Source organism: Eschrichtius robustus, chromosome 3 (genome assembly GCF_028021215.1).
Source record: "Eschrichtius robustus isolate mEscRob2 chromosome 3, mEscRob2.pri, whole genome shotgun sequence".
NCBI lineage: Eukaryota > Metazoa > Chordata > Mammalia > Artiodactyla > Eschrichtiidae > Eschrichtius > Eschrichtius robustus.
The window spans coordinates 187,563,483-187,588,913 of record NC_090826.1 but is presented as its reverse complement, the minus strand read 5'-3'; the positions used below and the strand labels follow the sequence as shown (position 1 = coordinate 187,588,913).

The following is a 25,431-nucleotide window of genomic DNA, read 5'->3' as shown; positions in this document are numbered from 1 at the left end:
GAAGAGATCGAACAGAAGCCAGAGGCCTCCAAGAGGAGGGCTGGGGGCATCTTTTAAAAATTTCTTTTTCATATGAGAGAGATGCTGAAGGCAGAGGGAAGTCGGGGATGTGCTGCAGGGAGGTCCCTGGGGAGATGTGGAAGCTGCATCCAGGATACAGGTGTGGCACTGGCCCTAAGGAGCAGGAAGGACACCTGTTTCTCTGAGGCCAGACCTAAACAAGGGCTTAAATGAAGAAAAGTTTGCAGCTGGTGGCAAATGAGGTCACAAACTAAGACAAAAATATTACCAGTAGAGCTAACTTAGATGACGAAAGCCACAGTTGGTTCTTAGTTCTCATTTATGGAGGCCTTTCGTTCCATGCAATGTGTGTGCAATTTTCAATTTTCATACACATTATCTTTTTTTTTTTTTTTTTTTTTTTGGCCTCGTGGCTTGTGGGATCTTAGTTCTCTGACCAGGGATCGAACCTGGGCCCATGGCAGTGAAAGCGCCGGGTCCTAAGCACTGGACCACCAGGGAATTCCCCACATTATCTGTTTTGATTCTCACAAATATCTAAGTTAACTATATACAGTCAAAACATATATCAATTGAAATTTACATGCAATAATGTGTCGCATGTTTCACATGGTTTCGCGTGCATTATCTAGTTTGATTTTTCTAGCTATTGTCGACGATATCCCCTCATTTTACAGGTCAAGAAGCCAAGGGTCAGAGAGGTAAAGTAATCTGAGTGGCAAGCAGATTGTATGACTTTAGATTCCCAAAGGAGGCGTTATTTTAATGAGTCAAATCTGAAAACAGGTTTGAACTACAGGGCATTTTAAACAGCTGCTGTGTCACCAGTAAGGAAGCATTCCCTCTGCCTGAACTGGAGGGCAGAGCTCTGACACCACCAGTGTCGTGTGGGTGTTGGAAGGGCTGCACGTCCTCAAAGTCGGGCAGCAGGCCAAGACTAGAGGCCCCGAGATTTCATTTCATTTCATTTCATTTGAGATGAAATGAGATTCCTTCAGGATGCAACTCTTTAGGGTAGGTGGCATTAACATCTGCAATTCCCAGATGAGGAAGCTGAGGTCCCCAGAAGTGACTTTCCCTGCTGGTCAGCTGTGGGCAGGATCTGAAGAGAGAAGCACCATGTCAGTGTAATATATAAAAGACCCAAATCCCTCTTGTGTAGCCCGGAGGTGGCTCACAGGTGGCCCTTGATTCTGTGGAGTATTATTCCTGTGGTTGGAATGGAATCGGGAGCTTTGTACAGAGCAAGAAGAAGAGGGAAGTGTGGCTAGCGACCTGTGAAGGTCCTCTGTGCCAGGCACTGGGGAGACAGGGTGACATAGACGAGGCCCCTCTCCATCTTGGGCTCACAGCCTGGGGCGGTGTCTGGTCTTTAGGTCACACACTGTCTGCTTCTAGTTAATTCATAATTGTAACTTTAATGACACTTAATTGTTGTAATAGAACTTACTGTTTTTTTTCCTCATTTTTAACCATTTAAAGCATTCTCTCATGGTTGGCCATTGAGAGCTTTTCCAGTTTGGGGCCTACAAACTTTTTGGATGCCACCGAAATATTTTCTAAGAATAAAGTTTTGTAGTGCAGTAACTAGGTCAAAGAATATGAATCTCTTTACGGTTCTTTTCATACATTATCACATTGCTTTCTAGAGGGGTTTGATGTTTACTCAATATTTATTAAGCGTCTTTTATATATTAGGCCTTACACTAAGCAGTAGGGATACACCGTGAATGGGTGTGGTCCTTGCCCTCAAGAAGCTTACCAGCTGCCGTCACTAGAAATGTGTACTTTTAATTCTGATGCAAAATCACTAGCACCAAAATTAAAAAACATTTTCTTCACTTGTACTTCTTTTTCTTTTACACTTGCATTTAATGGCTGGGTTTTACATTCTATTTTTATCTGAATTATTTTTGTGTGTATATGAATTATTGCGTGAAGTCCCTTTGCCCATTTTTACATTTTATTTATTTTCTTCTTCTATTTATAAACTTATTTGCCTTATAACATTGAAAGAGATCTTTACATCTTGTCACACTTAATGTATTTTTCTAGTTAGTTTACTACATTTTATTTTTGTTATTTTGAACTATACGTAAGTTTAAAATTTTTATGTAGTTGTCAGTCTTCCTTTGCCATATCTTCTTTTGCTTCTAGACTTGATCATTTTCCCATATATCTGATAAATACAATATTCTTTTTTTCTGATAGTTGCTCTATAACTTAATTTTAATAAATTTTAGCATGATTTTTAAAGTGAGCTTTAGAATGAGTACTTCATCATCCACTCAATTTTTCTATATAGTTGGGAGTCCATTTCGGTTTCTCTATCCTACTGAATACATTTCCATTATCTGCACTTTTTGCTGTTTAAAAAATATAGTTGCTTTATAATATTTGCTGGGCTACAGTCCCTCTCACAGATCTGGTTATTTTTCAGCATGTATTTTTATTGTTTTTTCATGCTTCAAAATCTTACTGTAATATTTATAGAAAGTAAGTTATATCTCACGACGTGGGCTTTGGAATTCTAGTTACACCGCCTGCTAGTTGTCCGATTTCTCACAAGTTTAACTCTAAACCTCATTCCCTCATCTGTAAACTGGGGAATCATATTAATATTTACCTCGTAAGATATTCAGGATTAACTGAAAAAATTCCACGTAAGACATTTAGCGCACTTCCCATCACCAGGCTTTGCACAGGAAATCCTAGAAAAGTGTGAATGATTCTGGTTCACTTGGGGGCAAACAGCCATTTCTGCACCGACAAGTCCTGCTGTGAGGCGGACGGACTGTGCTCACCTTGCACCGAGGCTGGACAAGCGCGCCGCGGCCCGCTTCCTAGTCCAAGCCCACCCGAGGGCTCCCCGGCCCCCCAGAGCCCGCTCCCCCTGCGCGGCTATGGCCGCGCCCAGCTCCGTGCGCGCAACCCGGAGGGCGGGCCCGTTGCCTAGGAGATGCGAGCTCGGATCCGCGCTACGGGCGCGCACTTCCGGGAGGACGTGCTTGCGCGGCGCCCGGCAGCCAATCAGAGGGCGGGGCGCGCGTTCAAACCGCTGGCCGGCGGCGGAGGCGTGAGCGGCGCGGGAAGGCCTGGGGCCTGCGAGGTGGGGTCTGCGAGGTAGGGGTTGCGGCCTGGGGGCGGCGCGTCGGTGCGGGCAGCGGCGGGGGGGGGGGGCGGGGGGGGGGCGGTGCCGAGCGGCTCGGGAGTCCGGGCGGGGCAGGGGTCGCCCAGGGGGACGGGGCGGGGGTCCCCCAGGAGGGACAGGGGCGGGACCGGGCCTCGCCCTCCGCGCCGCTGCCCCCGCCGGGGCCGCCTTCGGGGCGCGTCGCTGTCCCGGTCCCGGCGTGACCGCTGAGAACCGGTCCCGGGGTCTGGGCCCCTCTTCCCGCCGGTCTCAAAACGACCCCCTCCCCGTTCCCCCCCGCAAACAAAGAGCCATCTCGCTCCGTGTAAGTAGCAGCAGGTTTTCAGCTGCGGTTGAAGGTCCGCAGTCTCTTCTTGCCTTTGTATTTGCTTCCGTAACAGGAAGATTCCCTGCTTTTAGTTAAAAGGTGACGGGAGATGCTTAGGTCTTGGCGAAGTTTCCGGTAATGATTGTTAGTGATTTAGAACTTTCAAAGGCTTACTTAAAAATGAACCTCTGTTATTTTGTTCCTCCAGAGCCGTAATCTCTGGGGTCGACTTTAAAAATACAACAGCCAGTTGCTGGATTAGCAGGAAGAGTCTATGTGAGAGCAGCAGAGAACTGCAGCCCAGGGCGAGCTCGCTGGAGCAGAAAGGGTGAACCAGCCCAGAGCAGAGGAGAGGGGCTTGTCTGTCCCGGCACCTCCCAGGTAGTGTGGGCTCCGTGAGACCACCCACGGAGTCACAGGAATGTTTTGTTTCATATAAAAGTTCTATTTGTGCTATACTGTAGCCTATGAAGTGTGCAATAGTATTGTGTCTAAAAGAACAATGTATATACCTTCATTAGAAACACTTTAATGGTAAAAATGCTAACCATCATCAGAGCCTTCAGTGCGTCCTATTAGTAACATCAAAGACCGCTGATCACAGATCACCATAACAAGTAGGGGGCTAATGAAAAAGTTTGAAATATTGTGAGCATTACCAAAACGTGACGCAGACATGAAGTGAGCCGATGCAGTTGGGAAAATGGCTCTGACTTGCTGATGCAGGGTTGCCACAAACCTTTAGTTTGTAAAAAGCGCAGTATCTGTATGGGGCAGCCAAGCGCCTAAGACAGGTCTGCCTGTGTGAAGAGAAGGAGCGAATTCAACGACAGTCCGGGTGGTGATCACCTCCTAGTGGCTGAGCTGCGCATTTTCTCATTGGCTGGGCGGTTGCTATAGGCGACGAGGAAACCTTTCTTCCTCTTCGCTCTGGGATGTGAAGTAGCTTCTTCCTGTAGAGTCTGTAAAACATGGCAAGGGATAAAGCGTGAGAGCTGCTCTTTAGATCCCCCAGTTCTATTTTAAATGAGGTTTCCTTTATTTACTTTCACAATGAAATATGTGTCAATGATCAGGTGTCATTTTACAAGTTCGAATCAGGCATGCAAATGTAAAGACTTGTTTACATCAGTATAACCAGTTTGATTCAGCGTTGACCAGAAGCCAGACCTCTTAGCTGTCACTGCGGTTCTCTTTTCTCTTAAACGTGAATGCTGGATCGCTACTGTTGACACATAGTTGTATACGTTCCTGTCTACTTTGTTGTCTAACTGCTAGAGGGCAGGCTGTCTACTTAACTAATCTTGCATAATTCTTCTCAGCACAAGCAATTAATTTACAGCACTTATCATATTTATTGTCTCTGCTACTTACTTGGGAATAATCTGTCTGTGACACCTCTCAAACTCATCTCTCTGAGGCATTCTTGCACGTAACATGCATTCAGCAGGTGCAGAAATGCTTCACTCCGGTCTTTAACTTTGGTGCTGGAGTGTCCCCGTTAGTCCCCCTCCCTGCTCCCCAAGCTGGGGGTACTTGAAAAAAAAAATCTTTGCTGACATGTTCTCTTTTCTAACATTTACCATCTAAACCGTTTTTAAGTGTACATCCTTAAATATATTCATGTTGTTGTGTGGTCATCACTACTATCCGTCCCCATAAGTCTTGTCATCTCGTAAATCTGAAACTCTATACCTATTAAACATTAACTCTCTGTTATGCCCTCCCCCAGATCCTGGCAACTTTCTGTCTTTATGATTTTAACTACTCCATGTACTTGATATAAGTGATGTCATATGTTATTTGTCTTTTTGTGACTGGATTATTTCACTTAGCATAATGTCCTCAAGGTTCATCCATATTGTAGCATATTGCAAAATTTCTTTACTTTTAAAAGATGAATAATATTCCATTGTATGAATATACCACATTTTGGTAAGCCATTCATTGGTCAGTGGACACTTGGGTTGCTTCCCCATTTTAGCTATTGTGGATAATGCTGCTATGAACATGAGCATAAACATATCTCTTCGAGACCCTGCTTTCATTTCTTTTGGGTATATACCCAGAAGTGGAATTGCTAGGTCATGTGGTAATTTTAATTTTTTGAGGACTGTCCATCATACTGTTTTCCATAGTGGCTGTACCATTTTGCATCAACAGTACACAAGGGTACCAGTTTCTTCACATCCTTATCCTTGTCAACGCTTTTTTTTTTTTGATAGTAGCCATTCTAATGAGCTAGTGATGTGGCATCTCATTACAGTTTTGATTTGCTTTTCCCTAATGATTAGTGATGTTGAGCATCTTTTTATGTGCTTGTTGGCCATTCTTATGTCTTTGACATGTGCTTTTTTTTTTTTTCTTTTTTTGGCTGTGCCACACAGCACGCGGGATCTTCGTTCCCTGACCAGGGATCGAACCCGTGCCCCCTGCAGTGGAAGTGCGAAGTCTTAACCACTGGACCACCAGGGAAGCCCCCGACATGTGCTTTTTACATCTTTAAAGTCACCTGGCACATTTGGCCTGATATAAGTGTTATCTGTGCATTCCTTCTAGACTAAGGAAATGAAAACAGGGGTCTTGTCTTTGAAAATCCATAGTATCCGTCAGAGGGCCTGGCACCTCATGGGAGCTCAGCTGAGTAATGATTGTAAGTAAGTAATGACTGTAAGCCCTTTGAGGTCAGAGGTTTGTCTGAAGCAGCTTGGGAACAATATCTGAGCTGGAGATCATGACCTACTCTGATGTATTGCTCTGAGCAGTTACTTTCACCATGGAAGGTTCTCATGTTTTTACAGCCTATTCGTAGTCTGTGCCATCTAAATCTTATGTATTTATTTATTTAATTTTAGCAGATAAGTTTGGAAACTGATGCATAAGGAATGGCCGGAAGTTAAATGAACGTCCAGAGAAGAGCTTAAAGTTTCTTCAGCAACATCCTTTCTAAGAATAACCTGCTGCCACAATGTCAGTTTACACTGCACATGGTAGAAATGACAGCAATATCCTTGGTATCCCTTCTTCCCCAAAGAGTTCATCGCTGCCTGTCCTCCCCCACGGTAGCAGGCTGAAGCTGCATTCAAAGTCGGATACGTCGGAATGTGAAAATGATGATCTGTTATTGATATCTGCAAGTAAAACCAGAGACATAAATAGCACTTATGTTATCTCTGCCTGTAAAGAAACGGAAGATACACCCCTTCCCCCTAACCCTGTGGGTAGGTTGACACTTCAGAGGAGAGTGACAAGGAGCAAAGAATCCTCTCTGCTTGCTCGTGAGTTGGGAGACACAACTGCGAAAACAGCAGAAACACGTCCTGCGTTACAACGTCGGGCTAAGACAGATTCTGTGGAAAAGTGGAAAACAGCGCAGAATGTGGGAGGTAAAGGAGAAAACAGTTGTGCTTCACCAGAAACTAGTATAAATGTAAAGACTGTAAATAATGATAGAAACTTTCTTGTCACACCTTCTGTACCTTTAGCTGCAGACCCAAAAGACCCTGAAGTGAAGGCTGGTGGAAAATACAAAGAAACGCTTTCTGCTGTCAGTGGGGCCGACGGAAATGTTGCCCTCAAGTCCCTAAGTGATAGACCACCCGCTGGTTCCCAGAGTCAGACTGAAGCTGTTAGATCAGGACGCTTGGCAACAAAACCTATTCAGAGCAAGTTGGATATCAGAGTGTCAGGAACAGGAAGCTTACATCACAGAAGTGCTGGGAAGGATGGTGCGAAACTTGCACCTAAATTTGAAAGCTTAGAGAAAAGAACACCTTCGAAGTGTGTTACAGAGCACAGATCGACACCAAAGCGTGGCATTCCTCAGTTTAAGAGCCCAGCTGCGTCAGTTCTGAAAAACAGGATGCCTACCCTTCAAGTGAAACAAAGGCCGAAAAGTTCTCTTCTCGCAAATCAAAGGGAACGGTCACGAGAAAATCCATTCCTTCTTGAAGAAGAACCTGCACTTCAGAGAACCTCTACAGAAACAGACCCCCTAAAAGTGGAAAACAGTCAAGTGACGGTGGCAGTCAGAGTCAGGCCTTTCAGCACGCGGTACGTTCCCCTTTCTGTCTAAGGCCAGGCTGGTGGCGTGGAGCGTGTCCAGTTCCTCTCTGCCTTTGGGAAGTCAGCGTGTTCATGCATCTTCAAACTGGCTGGTGATTCTTTTATATAGACAGAACTTCTCGGTTCAGTTGTAGTATGTGGATTGTTTTTGATGATTGGCTGTCAAATTAAAAAATCGAAATCACCGTATTTTGCAAACGTAAGTTTCTCTGGATATACTGCTTTTTAAAAGTCTGAATGACTTCAGTCTAATGCAGTCTGCTTTCAAATCTGTAATGTACGGTGGGATCTCTACCTTTCCCTTGGAAAGAGCCACAACAGGTCACTCGTTCCCCAAAGAGGTCCTTCCAAAACCCTTTCCAGAGTGGTGGTCACCCCCTCATCACCTCTGCTATGTGGTGGTTATACGCTCACTCATTTATTACATTTGATTTTGATGGCAAAAAAAAATCTCTCCCCAAAAGTGCTTGTGGGTGAGACACTCACAGATTGCGGGTTGTGCTGAAAAAGACAACCCGCCCAGTGTGAATGTGGCATCTGGTTATCTTTACATACTTGGAGAGATGACTGTGAAGACTTCACAGAGTCAGTAGTTTTTAACTCTGTTGTGGACCTAAGTGAGTTAGAGAAGGGTATGGTGACCCTGCAATGCAGACAGACCTCTGGTTTGAACCTAAATGGCCAGCAGTTAAGGCAAGTTCCACAGGGCTGTGAGCCTTTTAGCTGAAAATGTGGGGTCAGTGATAAGGGGAGAGAACTCAGTACCAAAGAGCCTCAAGACTGTGCGGGGAAGAGGGGCAGAAGGGACAAGCCCAGGATGGGTGGCTGCCCTGGAGAGGATGGAGCGAGGGAGCACGTGCTGATTCCAGCCTCGGCAGACGCGCCTGTAGCAGGGCCGCGGTGGAGGATGAGGGAGGTGGTTTCCGCAGTAGTTTCTGATCTAAAGCAGAGATGGGGGCAGAAGGAGAGATCTGGGGCCAGACAAGGACTGATAATGTTTTTCTGCAGCTCTGGAGCCAGTGAAAGGTTTCCTACTAAGTCTTAGATGGAAGAAGGATGGACCCAAAGAGATAATTTAAAGGAGGAGGGACCTTTGGATTCATAGAAACGTAACTAGTAGCCCAAAGACGCTTATGGTTCACACTTGTATCTAACTGAGTTTGTTGAAATTGTGTTTCTTACCAGCTTTATATAGATTTGTACCTCCAAAATTTCTTTATAATATATTCAAACAAGTTTCCAGGTTTGAACTGCAGAGACAGGTAGATTATAGTAGGCAGGATGAGAAAAGGGAGGGCTTAAGAGAAAAAGCAAAAAGATGGAAAATCCTGTAAAAGTAGGGGGCATTCTTCCAGACAAGCAATCTGGAGCTCCATTTTCCCTTTGAGCAGTGGCACTGGAGCTGCAGGAAATAGATTTTGGAAACCCACTATTACTACGTGTGCTGGTCTGCATTTTCCACGTAAAACTGAAGAATCATCTTGCCCTGGAGGAATGTTGTATTTAACTAGTTTGAGGTCCTTATTATGTTCTGTGGGAATAATACTCAGAATAATTATAGTAACGATATTTTTCTCTGCGCTTCTTTTTAAAGAGAGAGGAGTGAAGAAACATCCCAGGTGGTCTTCCTGAACGGGGAAGAAATAGCTGTGGAACATCCCAGCATGAGACAGGTGTACAGTTTTGTTTACGATCTTTCCTTCTGGTCCGTTGATGAGTGTCACCCCAGCTTCGCGAGCCAGACGGCCGTGTACGAGGCACTGGCAGCCCCGCTCCTGGAACAGGCCTTCGAAGGCTTCAACACCTGTCTCTTTGCTTATGGTCAGACTGGCTCTGGAAAGTCCTATACGTAAGTTGTATCATAAATCCGATTATCCAGAAATGTTTGCATTTTTTGTGAGAAGCAGCATAGTTTGATAGAATATCGTTTTGCAACGGCACAGCTGTGGGCTCAAATCCCACCATTTTACGTACTCGTTCTGCAGACTTGGGCAAGTTACTTTGTCTCTGGGTTTCTGTTTATGCGTGAGATATTGTTTCGTTGGCCCCATTTTACTATAAACTCTTTCTTGTGTAAACCGAAGCCCAGAGAGGTTAATTGGAAGTATTGTTGTGAGAATTACAAGCAAGTCATCTGATCAACGGTATGGTAATAATACCTGTCCTAGAAGGAAATACTCAAATTTTAATAGTAGCTAACACTTATTAAGTTTTTACTATATTCCAGGCCCTGTGCTAAAGGCTCTGAATTAGATAGTTCTTATTTATTCCCATTTTACAGAAGAGGAAATTGAGGTTTACTTTCTCCCCAAAGAACTTAAAAACCTAATTAGTTTTACGTCCTCCCTATTTATAATGTATTTTCCAGGATGATGGGATTTAGTGAAGAACCAGGAATAATTCCAAGATTCTGTGACGGTCTTTTTGCTGAAATAGCCAAAAAACAAACCCAAGAGGTATGTTCTCATAGTATCCGTAAGCCTTCTTATTAGACTAGAAAACGGTCAAATCGAGTTAAAGTCAGAGTCGTGGCCACTAAGGAACTACTCAGCAGAAGATGTTGTAATTTCTGGTCGCTCTCCTTTAGGACAGTGGTATGGGGGACGGGGGCTCCAGACTCAGAGGCGGTTCCTCCTGGTGGACAGGGATGGAGGGTCCTCTCTTCCGCCTTCTCTGCGCAATCACCTCCTTGGGTGCGGGGTGCACGTGGCCCGGTAGTTACGCCCCGTCGTGCGTGTCTGCAGCGGGGCGGCGGCACGGCCTTCCCTAAGGACGGCAGGCATCAGCGTTAGGACGGCAGGCATCAGCGTTAGGACGGCAGCAGTAGGAGAGAGAGCAGTGACCTGCAGATTCAGCCCGGAGTGGAGGTCACAGCCTCACTCGTGCCCCGCACTGCCCCAGCGCTGGGTGCCCACGCCCTCTCACCTGGTCCTAGTGTGGCCAGCTGTTTGCCGGGCAGCCTGTTAGACCAGTTTTTCCGAAACTTGCTTGAGGATAAGAGCCCCTAGGAATGTGTGTGTGGGTGTACTTGCTGAAAAGCTTCTGGAGATTCTGATTCAGTTGGTTTAGAGGGTAGCCTGGGAGTTTATAATTTTCATACTTTTCCTCTAGTGATTCTTACGATAAGGGGACTTGGGAAAATATTGTGCTGTACTTGGGAGCACGGAGTCAAAAGACCCGGTACCTGTAGTGAAGAGAGTGTGATGGAGAAACGGGCCAGTACACAGTCGAGTACAGTCAGTGAGATGCTAAATAAAGTGAAGTAAGTACTAGGTTAGGGTGAGAGTGGCGGCTATGGGAACATGTAAGCTGGGGGCACGGGGTCCTTAGAGGAGGCGTGGCCCATGGGTTAGGCCCCTCTGTTTAGCATCTGTTTCGTTTAAAGGTGGTGGAAGCCAGGGAGGGAGAGCAGGCGAAGGCGAGGGGTCTCTGGCGTGATCCCGGGTCTGGGGTGCTCCAGTTGTGGGGAACGACTTTGTCAGGGAGAGGAACACATGAGCCGGTTAAGAGCGTGGACTTTGGAGATGGCTTGAGCTGGAATCCAGGTTCCATCCCTTTGCTGGAAGTGTGACCTTGAGCAATGTGCTTAACTTCTCTGAGTGCTTCGGCACCGAGACTGGGGATGAGGGGGATGCTCTCCTAGGTTTGCTGTGAGTGTGAAGTGTGTTCGTCTGCGTGGAAGGCTTTGAACAGTGCCCAGCACATAGGGAGCCCAGCGAAGGGACTGCGGTTTTGTCCGTTTGGGATTATTCAGGGTGGTGGAAGATAACAGCATTCGGGTGGGGGTCACAGAGGGGGGTACAGCCACAGACGCCAGGCGCCTCGAAGGAGCAGGGAAGGTATGCTCCTCTGCGACGTGACCGCCCTGCCGTTCGCAGCTCCCCTCCCACGGCATGTTCCTCTCCAAGGGCCCCTGGAAGCCCCGTAACACAGTACACGGTTTTATATATAATAGACATTAATGCATGTTTGTTGAATTCTGAGCCCCAATACCTGTGTCCACAGCCCTTGTAAATAACCAGTAATGCATGGGTTCACCTGTACCGGATCTCTACCTGGAAGTGCTTTGTTCCTCTCCCGGGACGCTAACTGTATCCTTCTGTCTGTGTTACTCAAGTGCTGTGTTGCATCTCCAATTAGACTGTGAGCTCTCTGAGGAAGAAGCCTGTCCAGTTCACCTCAGGTTCTCCCACAGCACCTAGAAGAGTGCTGTGTGCCTGGTAGGCCCAATAAATATTTGGTGAATTGAACCTACATCTCTTTGATCTCCCTTGAAGCTTCTAGTTTCGTTAGCGCTGGGTGCTTGCTGACTCACTTTGGGCCTGTGGGTGAAATTTATTTCTCTAACAAGGAAACATGCCCTAACTCAAAAAAGCTACATGGAAGCAAATTTTCCCTTTTTGGCCTTTATACCTTGTCTTTCAGAGTCAAAAGGAGGAGAAGCTCAGCTCTGCTGAGTCTGGTGATTGTTTTTTGCCGCAACCAGGAAGAAAAGCTCTGATTTAAGATCCTCATTTAGCAGATCAAGTGTTCGCCCACAGGGTCCAGCCCGCTGCCTTCCTCATGCCTCACATCCTTTTCTCCTCCTTCCCCAGCCTCTCTGGCACCTGCATCTCCCCCTTCTGATTGGCCGTTTTATTTAGGGTCATGATTTCTCATTTTGGTTCTTAATTTTCTATTGCTCTGTCTTATCTGTTGGAGGGTATGTTATGTTTCTCTGAGATGGAAACTCGTGGGCGAGAACCTTGCCATATACTTCTGTATATCCTTCTCATATAGTCCAAAGCCATGCACATACTAAGGTGAATTGAATTAGGTGAATTTCCTAGAAGTTAGTAAGAAACGCAAGGACTTTTGTTGTTGAAATTAGAAATTTTCCTATATTGAGATAAAATTCACATAACATAAAATTGACCATCTTAAAATATAAAATTCAGTGGCATTTAGTACATTTATAATGTTGTGCAACCACCACCTCTATCTGGGTCTAAAAAAATTTTCATCACCCTCAGAGGAGACCATCCATGTACCATTAAGTAGTTACAACCCATTTCCCTCCCCTCAGCCCCTACTTTCTGTCTCTGTGGCTTTACCTATTCTAGACGCTTCCTGTAAATGGAATGTCATGCAGCATGAGGTTCATCAGTGTTACAGCATGTATTGACACTTCATTCCTTTTTATGGCTGAGTAATATGCTGTTGCATATATGTGCCACATCTTCTTTATCAGTTGATGGGCATTTGGGCTGTTTCCATCTTTTGGCTTTTGTAATACTGTTGCTATTACAATACACAGTTGTACAGTTGTGTACAGTTTTTATTTGAGTAATTAAAAAAAATATTTATTTATTTGGCTATGTCAGGTCTTAGTTGCGGCACGCGGGATCTTTCCTTGCGGTGCGTGGACTCTCTCTTGTGGCGTGCGGGCTTCTCTCTCGGTGTGGAGTGTGGGCTCCAGAGCGCGCAGGCTCAGTAGTTGCGGCATTGGCTTAGTTGCCCCGTGGCAACTAAGTGGGATCTTAGTGGCATCTTAGTTCCCCGACCAGGGATCGAACCCATGTCCCCTGCGTTGGAAGGCAGATTTTTAGCCACTGGACCACCAGGGAAGTCCCTATTTGAGTAATTTTTAATTTGAATTTATTTGTAATTCTTTTGAGTAGATAGGAGTGAAATTGCTGGGTTATACAGTAATTCTGTGCTTAACCTTTTGAGGAACTGCCCACTGTTTTCCACGACTTTTGCACTATTTAACATTCCCAGCAGCAACACTGGAGGGTTCCGATTTCTCCACATCCTCATCAGCATTTGTTGTTTACCGTTTCCTTGATTACAGCCATCCTAGTGGGTGTGAAGTGGTTTCTTACTGTGGCTTTGATTTGCATTTCCCTACTGACTTGTGACGTTGGACACCTTTCCATGTGCTTGTTGACTGTGTATCTTTTTTGGAGAAATGTCTATTCAGTCCTTTGCCTATTTTTTAATTGGTTGTTTGTCTTTCTGTTGTTGAATTGTAAGAGTTCTTTATATATTCTGGTTACTAGACTGTTATCAGATATGATTTGTAAAAAATGCAAGAACTTTTCAAATAAATTGTATGCTGTGTTTCTGTTCCTGCTAGGTCAGCTATCACCTTGAAATGAGCTTCTTTGAAGTATATAATGAAAAAATTCACGACCTTCTGGTTTGTAAAGGTGAAAATGGGCAGAGAAAGCAAACAGTAAGATTTAAAAACTTATTTGTTTTTAATTTCTGTTTTTATTGATGCATATAATTATATTAGTTCTCAAGATGCATATAATTATATTAGTTCTCAAGATGATATATAGCTTAATTACTAAAATACATATGTTGAGATCTACGGTCTAACTACATTGCTATTTACTAAATAAGATGAACATTATTGTTAGTGGACATTAAACTAGTTATTAACTGTAACCTCATTTTACTTAAGCAAGTATTATGTAAAAGTTAAAGATAAAACATTCCAAGATTTAGTTGGACCACTATGTCAAATACCAAATTCCTAAAGTCTGCAAAGCCAAAAAAGAATAAAAGTTTAAAAAACTGTATTGTTATTGAAGAATATGTATTTCACTCGATTATTTAGCAAATTGATATCTTATAGCTAATATTTTCTGTGAAGTAGAAAGTTTCACAAAGGCATAAACTTTTTAAACAACCGCTATTAGAATTAAAAATATTTGACTTTGAAAAGGGCTGTGGAGAGCGAGAAGCTAAAATCTGAAGAGGTCACTTGACTTGCTCAAGGTCATGCAGTTTGCTTTTGGCAACATCAAGAGACTCATACAAAACTTGGCATTTCCTTCTATGTCTTCTACGTGTTTTTAAATTTCTGCTCACAAAGTTTAAAATGTATAATGTAAAACGGAAAAAAATGTTAACTGTCTGAAATTTATTGCATGTATTTTAGAAAGCTATTTAAAAGCATATAAACAATAGCTATGGCAGGACTTAGGAATAAAAAACTAGTAAGATATTTGATGTTATGGTATATTGTCAAATACTGTGCAGATGTGAACAGTTTGTGGTCTTGAGGCAGTTTCCTAGTGCCTTACAGATGTGTTTCTGTGAGGACCTTTATATTTATTTGCGGGTAGAGACAAATCTCTTTACCGTAGACTCAAAATATAGAAAAAAAGGTCATTTGAAATTCTCTTTCACGTGAAGTATTTGCCTTGCTGTTAATGCGGCTCATGTTTGCCCACAGCTGAGAGTGCGGGAGCACCCGGCCTCCGGCCCCTACGTCGAGGGCCTGTCCACGTGAGTGTGTGTGGCCAGGGCCCATGACCGCCGAGCTCTCGGCAGCCTCCCCAGCCGTGAAGCGCTGCGTCACTTAAGTCTTCTCCCCTTAATGTTATCCTGTTAAATGTTCCTCCTCTTTCCAAATAGAGTGTTAGCTGCTTGTTGTTATATTTGTATATATCTCTCACGGCACCTGTGAAGTGCCTTGCGTAGAGCATTAATTATACTGTGTATGAAATATTTGACCTTCCTCCCTTTCCCCCGCTAACCCATTAAGTTAAGCCTTCCCTCTCGAGCCGCTTTTTTTATCTGTTACTTTAAGCTGAGGAGGCGAGAAGGTGCTGAGCTCAATGTTTAGAGTTAGAAATATGCTGAGAGTCATTTATTTGGCTTTCAACTCCAAATGCTTTCTTTATATATATATATATATATATATATATATATATACTTTTTAAAAAAAATTTGTTTATTTTACTTATTTATTTTTGGCTGCATTGGGTCTGTTGCTGCGCGCGGGCTTTCTCTAATTGCGGCGAGCGGGGGCTACTCTTCGTTGCGGTGCCCGGGCTTCTCATTGCGGTGGCCTCTCTTGTTGCGGAGCACAGGCTCTAGGAGCAGCAGGCTTCAGTAGTTGCTGCACGTGGGCTTCAGAAGTTGCGGCACGTGGACTCAGTAGTTGTGGCGCACGGGCCCAGTTGCTCCGCGGCATGTGGGATCTTCCCGGACCAGGGCTCGAACCCGTGTCCCCTGCATTGGCAGGCAGATTCTTAACCATTGCGCCACCAGGGAAGTCCCAAATGCTTTCTTAAAGGAAAAGAAAAGTGGCTAGAAAAAATTCAGCTCCACTTAGTAAATCTGGGATTGTGCTGAGACCCATACACACCCGCACTACCACACCCATATATATGTGTACCTATACATATACCTGTACCTCTACCTATGCCTAAACACACGCATATATACAGGTACCTATACCTATGCCTTTGCCTATACATATGGGTTAAAGTTTATCTTTTGGTCTCACGATTTAGACTTGGATAGTACAATGTTAAGATGCTAAGGTGCTTCATTATATTAAGAAAAATCATACTTCTTAAAATTTGTTAAAATGAAAACTATTTTATTATCTACCTTTTAGAATGGAGAAAATGAAAGATTCTGTAAGAATCAGTGTAATAATATCTATGGATTATTCCACTGTGGTACTCATGGAGTAATTATGTGGTTGAAAGGTGGCTGATGTTTTATGAGTACAGGAGTGTGATCATGAGTAAAACTGATTTTGTCCTTTGCTTTTGTGAAATAGGAATGTTGTCAGCTCTTACTCTGATATCCAGGTAAGGTCCGTTGTAATTGAGCTTCTCTCCACTAGATAGAAAGATCAGAGTCATAAATATTCATAAGAATATTTCCCCTTACTGGCTGTTTGCATAAATAAAAGGTTAATTTATAAGGAACTGTAAACTTTAAGCAAAAGAATTACTCTTATAAACTAAAAATTTAAATCGATCATCATGTCAGTTTAGAGTTATAGAAATAGCCTTTTAAAGGTATTATTTCCTCATTCAAATTTCTGTGACAGAAAAAAAAATAGACAATGGGAATGCAAATTCTTAAATCAGCATGTATTAATATTTTTATTTTATAAACTGATTATAAATGTGTGTATATATGTGCTTACTTTACTTTGTTGTTCTTTACTTTGCTCCGGTGAGTCCCTGTCTGCAGACCTGACCTCCTTCTCTCCTTTCTCACTAGATTTGGCTGGAACTGGGAAATAAGAGGAAGGCAACTGCGGCCACTGGCATGAACGATAAAAGCTCCCGCTCTCACTCAGTGTTCACCCTGGTGATGACCCAGACCAAGGTACTGTGTTGTTGATTAATTTCTTAGGTTAGATAGTCACTATATTCAAGTTGCATGTTTTCCTTATTTTCTTCTTTATTTTTTTATTTTTCTCATCTTTATTGGAATATAATTGCTTTACAATGTTGTGTTAGTTTCTGCTGTATAACAAAGTGAATCAACTATACGTATACATATATCCCCATATCCCCTCCCTCTTGCGTCTCCCTCCCTCCCACCCTCCCTATCCCACCCCTCTAGGTGGTCACAAAGCACCGAGCTGATCTCCCGGTGCTATGCGGCTGCTTCCCACTAGCTATCTATTTTACATTTGGTAGTGTATATATGTCCATGCCACTCTCTTACCTCTTTAAATCAAAGGTAAAAGTCCAATCATATAAATATATAACATAATTGGATTTTAGGACATATACGCAGTAATGCTGAGTGACATCTGGCATATACAGGAGTATGTTTTTCTCACTTTTAAAAATCAATAACGTGATTATTAACTTATCATGATATTGATATTGTCATATCAATACATGATAATATATTATCAATAATACATGATAATTGTACAGTATTTGAAAAAACATATCAGAAAGTAAAAGATTTTAAATAATTCAGCCATAGGGTTCCACTGCTCAAACGAAACCCCTCTAAAGAGTTTGGTATATAATCTTTCATTTGTTTTACAGTCATGTAAACAAATTTACAAAATCTGCAACAATTTTATACTATTAAAATTACTTGCAAAATATTATTATTCACAGCTACATAATTTTCCTTTGACTGTTAAAATTCCTCAAAGTTTTCTCTGCTGTTGGACATTTATGTTACTTTTTTTTTTTTTTTTTTTAAACATCTTTATTGAAGTATAATTGCCTTACAATGGTGTGTTAGCTTCTGCTTTATAACAAAGTGAATCAGTTATACATATACAATATGTTCCCATTTCTCTTCCCTCTTGCATCTCCCTCCCTCCCACCCTCCCCATCCCACCCTTCTAGATGGTCACAAAGCACTGAGCTGATCTCCCTGTGCTATGCGGCTGCTTCCCACTAGCTATCTATTTTACATTTGGTAGTGTATATATGTCCATGACACTCTCTTACCCTGTCACATCTCACCCCACCCCCTCCCCATATCCTCAAGTCCATTTTCTAGTAGGTCTGTGTCTTTATTCCCATCTTGCCACTAGGTTCTTCATGGCCTTTTTTTTTTTCTCCTTAGATTCCGTATATATGTGTTAGCATACTGTATTTGTTTTTCTCTTTCTGACTTACTTCACTCTGTATGACAGACTCTAACTCCATCCACCTCATTACAAATACCTCCATTTCATTTCTTTCTTTGGCTGAGTAATATTCCATTGTATATATGTGCCACATCTTCTTTATCCATTCATCTGTCGATGGACATTTAGGTTGCTTCCATGTCCTGGCTATTGTAAATAGAGCTGCAATGAACATTTTGGTACATGACTCTTTTTGACCTATGGTTTTCTCAGGGTATATGCCCAGTATTGGGATTGCTGGGTCGTATGGTAGTTCTATTTGTAGTTTTTTAAGGAACCTCCATACTGTTCTCCATAGTGGCTGTATCAATTTACATTCCCACCAACAGTGCAAGAGTGTTCCCTTTCCTCCACACCCTCTCCAGCATTTATTGTTTCTGGATTTTTTGATGATGGCCATTCTGACCGGTGTGAGATGATATCTCATTGTAGTTTTGATTTGCATTTCTCTAATGATTAATGATGTTGAGCATTCTTTCATGTGTCTGTAGGCCATCTGTATATCTTCTTTGGAGAAATGTCTATTTAGGTCTTCTGCCCATTTTTGGATTGGGTTGTTGGTTTTTTTGTTATTGAGCTGCATGAGCTGCTTGTAAATCTTGGAGATTAATCCTTTGTCAGTTGCTTCATTTGCAAATATTTTCTCCCATTCTGATGGTTGTCTTTTGGTCTTGTTTATGGTTTCCTTTGCTGTGCAAAAGCTTTTAAGTTTCATTAGGTCCCATTTGTTTATTTGTGTTCTTATTTCCATTTCTCTGGGAGCTGGGTCAAAAAGAATCTTGCTGTGATGTATGTCATAGAGTGTTCTGCCTATGTTTTCCTCTAAGAGTTTGATAGTGTCTGCCCTTACACTTAGGTCTTTAATCCATTTTGAGTTTATTTTTGTGCATGGTGTCAGGGAGTGTTCTAATTTCATACTTTTACATGTACCTGTCCAATTTTCCCAGCACCACTTGTTGAAGAGGCTGTCTTTTCTCCACTGTATATGCTTGCCTCCTTTATCAAAGATAAGGTGACCATCTGTGTGTGGGTTTATCTCTGGGCTTTCTATCCTGTTCCATTGATCTATATTTCTGTTTTTGTGCCAGTACCAAACTGTCTTGATCACTGAAGCTTTGTAATATAGTCTGAAGTCAGGGAGCCTGATTCCCCCAGCTCCATTTTTCGTTCTCAAGATTGCTTTGGCTATTCGGGGTCTTTTGTGTTTCCATACAAATTGTGAAATTTTTTGTTCTAGTTCTGTGAAAAATGCCAGTGGTAGTTTGATAGGGATTGCATTGAATCTGTAGATTGCTTTGGGTAGTAGAGTCATTTTCACAATGTTGATTCTTCCAATCCAGGAACATGGTATATCTCTCCATCTATTTGTATCATCTTTAATTTCTTTCATCAGTGTCTTATAATTTTCTGCATACAGGTCTTTTGTCTCCTTAGGTAGGTTTATTCCTAGATATTTTATTCTTTTTGTTGCAGTGGTAAATGGGAGTGTTTTCTTAATTTCACTTTCAGATTTTTCGTCATTAGTGTATAGAAATGCAAGAGATTTCTGTGCATTAATTTTGTATCCTGCTACTTTACCAAATTCATTGATTAGCTCTAGGAGTTTTCTGGTAGCATCTTTAGGATTCTCTATGTATAGTATCATGTCATCTGCAAATAGTGACAGCTTTACTTCTTCTTTTCCGATTTGGATTCCTTTTATTTCTTTGTCTTCTCTGATTGCTGTGGCTAACACTTCCAAAACTATGTTGAATAATAGTGGTGAGAGTGGGCAACCTTGTCTTGTTCCTGATCTTAGTGGAAATGGTTTCAGTTTTTCACCATTGAGGACAATGTTGGCTGTGGGTTTGTCATATATGGCCTTTATTATGTTGAGGAAAGTTCCCTCTATGCCTACTTTCTGGAGGGTTTTTATCATAAATGGGTGTTGAATTTTGTCGAAAGCTTTCTCTGTGTCTATTGAGATGAGCATATGGTTTTTCTCCTTCAGTTTGTTAATATGGTGTATCACATTGATTGATTCGCGTATATTGAAGAATCCTTGCATCCCTGGGATAAACCCCACTTGATCATGGTGTATGATCCTTTTAATGTGCTGTTGGATTCTGTTTGCTAGTATTATGTTACTTTTAAATGCTTTGCTACTTCAGGGCTGGGATGAACAGCACCTTTGTACATTAAGCCTTTTTTCTATCTGTGGCCGTTTCCTTAATATAATTGCGTAGTTATGGGTTTAGCCCTTTAAGGTCATTCCTTTTATTTTGCGCAGTCTGAGCACTGCTCAATATGTTCTTATAAATTGTCACAGATTCAAGAAGGGATAGCTTCAAAAATAAGTGAGTGGTTTGTAATCTTGTCTTAACTTTCCGTTTTGCAGACTTACATGGATGGCAAGTCGTAAAAGAACTTATGAAGTGTTATTTTAATGTCCTTTTGTCCCAGACAGAATTTGTGGAAGGGGAAGAGCTGGATCACAGAATTCGGAGCCGCGTAAACCTGGTGGACCTGGCGGGCAGTGAGCGCTGTTCCGAGACCCAGCCGAGCGGGGAGCGGCTGAAGGTAAGGGTGAGCCCCCACACTGGAAGCTCAGTCCTGGGCGCTGTTTTTAGGAGATTACTGGCTAAGCACGTAATCTTTTTTTTTTTTAATAAATTTATTTATTTATTTTTGGCTGCGTTGTGTCTTTGTTGCTGTGCGTGGGCTTTCTCTAGTTGCGGCGAGTGGGGGCCACTCTTCGTTGCGGTGTGCGGGCTTCTCATTGCAGTGGCTTCTCTTGTTGCGGAGCACGGGCTCTGGAGCGCAGGCTCAGTAGTTGTGGCTCTCAGGCTCTAGAGTGCAGGCTCAGTAGTTGTGGCACACGGGCTCAGTTGTTCCGCAGCATGTGGGATCTTCCCGGACCAGGGCTTGAACCTGTGTCCCCTGCACCGGCAGGCGGTGTTCCTAACCACTGCGCCACTGGGGAAGTCCCTAAGCATGTAGTCTTAACCAAGAATAACCTCTCTGTTCCTGCACTTTATAGACTGTGTTGCTGAGACTTAAAGAGGAACCCGTAGTTCTTGGTTATGATTGCTTCTCAGAGTCAATTAGTAAATTTTGAGTCTGAAGAAAGTTGGTAGTTTGTGGAAGAAAGTATTTCCTCAGTAATTATATGAAGGAAGAAATATATTTTGTGAAATACATTTATTGCTGAGCAGTTCCTTTCAATTAAAATGTTTGATCTTGTCCCCAGGAAGGCGTGAGTATTAACAAGTCCCTGCTGACCCTGGGAAAGGTCATATCCGCGCTCTCCGAGCAGGCCAGCGGGAGGAGAACATTCATTCCTTACCGCGAGTCTGTCCTCACATGGCAAGTAGCTTTTGGAGTGTAAGGAATTGTACAAATTAGAGTGAGTACTGTGGGGCAAAAGGGCATAGACTGACTTCATGTGACTCTGGGACAGAGCAGTGGTGAGCGGTACAGATTCCAGAGCCAGGCTACCTGGACTTGAGCTCAGCTGTGCTTCCTACAAACTGTGTGACTTTGGGCACATCACTTAATAGTCCTCCAGCCTGTTTCCTCATCTGTAAAATGGGGATAATATCAATACCTGTCTTTTAGGGTTGTGATGAGGGTTAAATGATGAATGAACTATTATTAGTGCCTGATGTTTGAGCATATATGGTATCACCAAACACATTACTATGTGTGTGAAGTGAAGTTTAGCACACACTGGCTGGCGTGTAAGTGTTCAAAAAGTATTTTCATTAATGAACATGTATTTAACTTCAGATCTATTACAGTCAGATTACATCTGTGTTGATTTAATACCCAATTCTGATACGGACTGCATCACTGTTGACAGCAGTGTATCGTTATGTTTGACTTATTATATTATAATTGCCACCTCAAAACCTGTAAGGGAACAATCTGATTTTTTTAATGCCTTTTGAAAATTAAGAATAACTTTTGAAAGTTAGGAATAATTTACTCTGCATTCATAAATATAGAGTTTTTAGTCTCATGATCTTTTTCCTTCTAAAATAAGGCTTTTGCATATAATAGAAAAGAAAATTTGTGTTTATATGTTCACCCATCATTTTCTGCACTTTTGAGCAGCTGCTTTGAAGGGCTCTGGTGACCCTGGAAATACAAGGGTGACCAGACACACGGTCCCGCCCCTGAAGTAGCTCACAGTCTAGTATGGGGAGAGGGATTTTACTAAATATTGGAGAGTTAACCATATTTTAAAATCTTTGCAGACTATCGCTTCACAAAACAATATAAAAAGTGTGAGATGAGGGACTTTCCCTGGCGGTCCAGTGGTTAGGACTCGGCTCTCTCACTGCGGAGGGCCTGGGTTTAATCCCTGGTCGGGGAACTAAAATTCCACAAGCTGCGCGGCCAAAATAAATAAATAAAAAGTGTGAGATGAAATAAAGTGCTCAGAGATCTAAAAATAGCTACAAATACCAAAAAATTCTAACTGGTGTTTGCGTGAGGAGCATACTACTGCATTACATATCCCGTTAGTCTGCGTTGTGCTCTCCAGGTAGTTGTCATGAGGTCGCTGTAGAAGCAAAGTCGAATTGTGACTGTTTTCCTTGAAGGCTGCTGAAGGAAAGTCTGAGCGGAAATTCCAAAACGTCGATGATCGCCACGGTCAGCCCGGCGGCCAGCAGCGTGGAGGAGACCCTGAGCACGCTGAGATACGCCACCCAGGCCCGGATGATAGTCAACGCCGCCAGGGTCAACGAGGACGTGAGCGCCAAGTTGATCAGAGGTCAACAGTTCCCTACAGACTTAAAGATTATCTTGCAAGAGTTTAGTCTCAAATACTCATTTCAGCGATGAAAATATGCAGTTTAAGGCAGTTAAAGCTTTTTCTCTCATATCTGTGTAATAGCTCCTAGTCTTCATTCCACACTGATGAGGAAGGCGGATGGAAGGACGGCGGGAAAGAGGATAATGGGGAACAATCAGAAAAAGCTGGGAAGTGGGGTGGGTGAAGGGGAAAGAGCCAGCGTAGGAAACCCTCTGTGGACTGAGTCGTGTGCCTGTGCAGCACAGGGACAATAATGTCCTTTACTTTTCCTCTTGTGGCCTTTCCGCCGTTGTCTGTCTCTCACCTCTGCTTCCGCTTAGTTCATTGACCCAAAGGCTGTTTGATCCTGGGTTTCTAGCACGGGCCTCCCTTCGTCAACGCCGAGTCCTCCTTCTCTCGCTCACCTGCTCAGGGATCTTGCGGAAGGCTAATAGATCCCTCAGAGGTGTGGGCCAGAGGAGGATGGATTTGCCGTCTCGTGCTCCATCTTTCCCTGTTTGGATCCCCTCTCGTTTACAAATGGGACCATTTTCATTAAAAATAAGTATTCTGAATTCCAGCTTGGGAAATCTGTCATCTTTATCTAACATGTCTTTATGAGTATGGTTTGCCTGGGGCAGTCCTGGTTCATGGCTGTCATCCCAGTGTGATGAATGGTGCCCCCGGTCCTTCTCAAAGGTGTCCCGCTTTGGACGACACATTACGTGGCCATACTGCTTATGAGGGAGGGAAATTCATTAATAGGGGAGCAGTTTTTCAGGTAAAGGTTAGATAGATTTGTAGGTAATTAAAGTAAAATTTCTGCAAGTATTCTGTTTTACTTAGTATTTAAAACTTCAAATAAAATAGAAGATTGGAGGGTTATGTATAGTGTGGGAATTACTATATATCAGATGTTATTAACCATGCATCTTTCTACAAATATTTAGACTTGAAAGCAGAAATTGAAAAGTTAAAAGCTGCTCAAAGAAACAGTCAGAACATTGACCCTGAGCGATATAGGCTCTGTCGGCAAGAAATAACATCCTTGAGAATGAAGCTGTATCAGCAGGAGAGAGACATGGCAGAAATGCAAAGGTGGGCTCTGGTCACTACCTTAGATGCTGTGGGTATTGCCTGGAATCACTGCACTGGCCTGGGGAGAGAGGTGGGAGAGGGGGAGGGGGATGGAGGTGGGGACGGGAGGCTGAGGAGGTACCGGAGTCTGCCTTTATCCCTGCCTTCCCTGTGAATAGAGCAGCTTATCCCCAGACCATTACGTTTTAAATATTCCTAAGTGGTTTCCTAATCTTGATTGATTGTCTCTTGATTCTCAGTCTTATAAATCTGGATATTTTTAACTCTTTTAAACTCTTGTTTGTCTTTGGTAAGAATGTGGAAAGAAAAACTTGAACAAGCTGAAAAAAGAAAACTTCAAGTAACAAAGGAGTTACAGGTATCGTTTCAACTCTCTAAACTGATTTGAAAATTTGCAAAGAAATATGACAGTAGTAAATATACAGATGTGATTTCTCAAATTCCAGGCCAAGGAATTTGTTTTATCCTGTAGGAAATGGGAAATCCTTGAAAGTGTCTGACCAGGGAATTGACATTTTGAGAATTAGTTCAGAATTACTTTGGTGTAGGGTGTGAGCAGGACTGAAAGCAAGGGGAACTGTTGGCAGGGTGGTCAGAAGGCTGCCTCTGGTTCAGGCGGGAGGTGCTACGGGTCTGAACCAAGGTGACGGCAGTGGAGACGCCGCGGCAGGACCTGACCTGCTGTAGACGTCGGTGGGTGAGATCAGGCACATCTGGTGATGCTGGGTTGAGCCACGAGTGGGCGGAGGATGGTGTCAGGACACAGAGGGTCAGCGTCTCCCTGGGAGCCTAAGAAGTATGGTGGTCACACTTACGGGGAAGTCGCAAGGAGAGGGTCTAAGAGACCGTTAATTAACTGAGTCCCACATACCGTGACTTTAATGTTTTAGGTGGATCTAACAGTTTCATGCTTGTGATTAAAGTTATTTTTTTTTCTGACTTCTACTAGAAAGCAGGAATTACATTTCAAATGGACAACCACTTGCCAAACCTGGTCAATCTCAATGAAGACCCTCAGCTGTCAGAGATACTGTTATATATGATAAAAGAGGGAACAACTACAGTCGGAAAGTATAAACCCAACTCGAGCCATGACATTCAGTTGTCGGGGGTGCTGATCGCCGACGAGCACTGGTGCGCCCCTCCCCAGTGGTTTTCCGGGTCTTGATGACTTGCGGTTCCCTTCACATGAGGCATTCACTCACACTGATTCTTTGGTATAAGTCTTCGAATGCATCTTTTAGCCAGGAAAAACGGACAATCTGGGTGTTTTGTAGGGATGGCAGGTCAGTTACTCTCAATATGAGATATGATGTAGTATCACTCTATCAGAAGTTATCTCTCAACTTCTATCCATCATCTATGGCAGGATTTTTGATTGGATTGACAAATTTTAAAATTTGTTCATATGAGTTGAATGATACTGTATGTGTTGTTAGGGTGATGGTATATGTAAACTGTTGTAGCTCCACAGTGTGTTTTCATGATTTATCCACGTCGATGCGCTCTCATTTTTCCGCTGTAAAGCATCCTGTTGTATGAGTTTACCTGTCTACTTGGTTGGTAGACGTTTGGGTGGTTTCTCATGTTTTGCTCCCGCA

General features: G+C 43.0%; 1 protein-coding gene across 8 annotated transcripts in view; it reads left to right on the top strand.

The window, feature by feature from the left end:
• Positions 1-3,083: 3,083 nt before the first annotated feature.
• KIF14 (kinesin family member 14) overlaps positions 3,084-25,431 on the top strand; it is a 53,679-nt gene continuing 31,331 nt past the window's right edge. For 2 of the 8 annotated variants that reach the window (XM_068541858.1, XM_068541864.1), the window contains exons 1-15: positions 3,084-3,144; positions 3,688-3,860; positions 6,335-7,532; positions 9,139-9,393; positions 9,913-10,000; positions 13,663-13,761; positions 14,773-14,825; positions 16,114-16,144; positions 16,566-16,673; positions 20,395-20,511; positions 21,182-21,297; positions 22,539-22,711; positions 23,683-23,830; positions 24,125-24,188; positions 24,780-24,964. In XM_068541858.1, the coding sequence (XP_068397959.1) occupies positions 6,448-7,532; positions 9,139-9,393; positions 9,913-10,000; positions 13,663-13,761; positions 14,773-14,825; positions 16,114-16,144; positions 16,566-16,673; positions 20,395-20,511; positions 21,182-21,297; positions 22,539-22,711; positions 23,683-23,830; positions 24,125-24,188; positions 24,780-24,964 (2,522 nt within the window). In that variant the 5' untranslated portion in view covers positions 3,084-3,144; positions 3,688-3,860; positions 6,335-6,447. Of the gene's footprint in view, positions 3,145-3,402; positions 3,477-3,687; positions 3,861-6,334; positions 7,533-7,655; positions 7,744-9,138; positions 9,394-9,912; positions 10,001-11,706; positions 11,765-13,662; positions 13,762-14,772; positions 14,826-16,113; positions 16,145-16,565; positions 16,674-20,394; positions 20,512-21,181; positions 21,298-22,538; positions 22,712-23,682; positions 23,831-24,124; positions 24,189-24,779; positions 24,965-25,431 lie in introns of those variants that run through there. The other 6 variants (XM_068541860.1, XM_068541862.1, XM_068541861.1 and 3 more) reach the window with 6 other exon arrangements.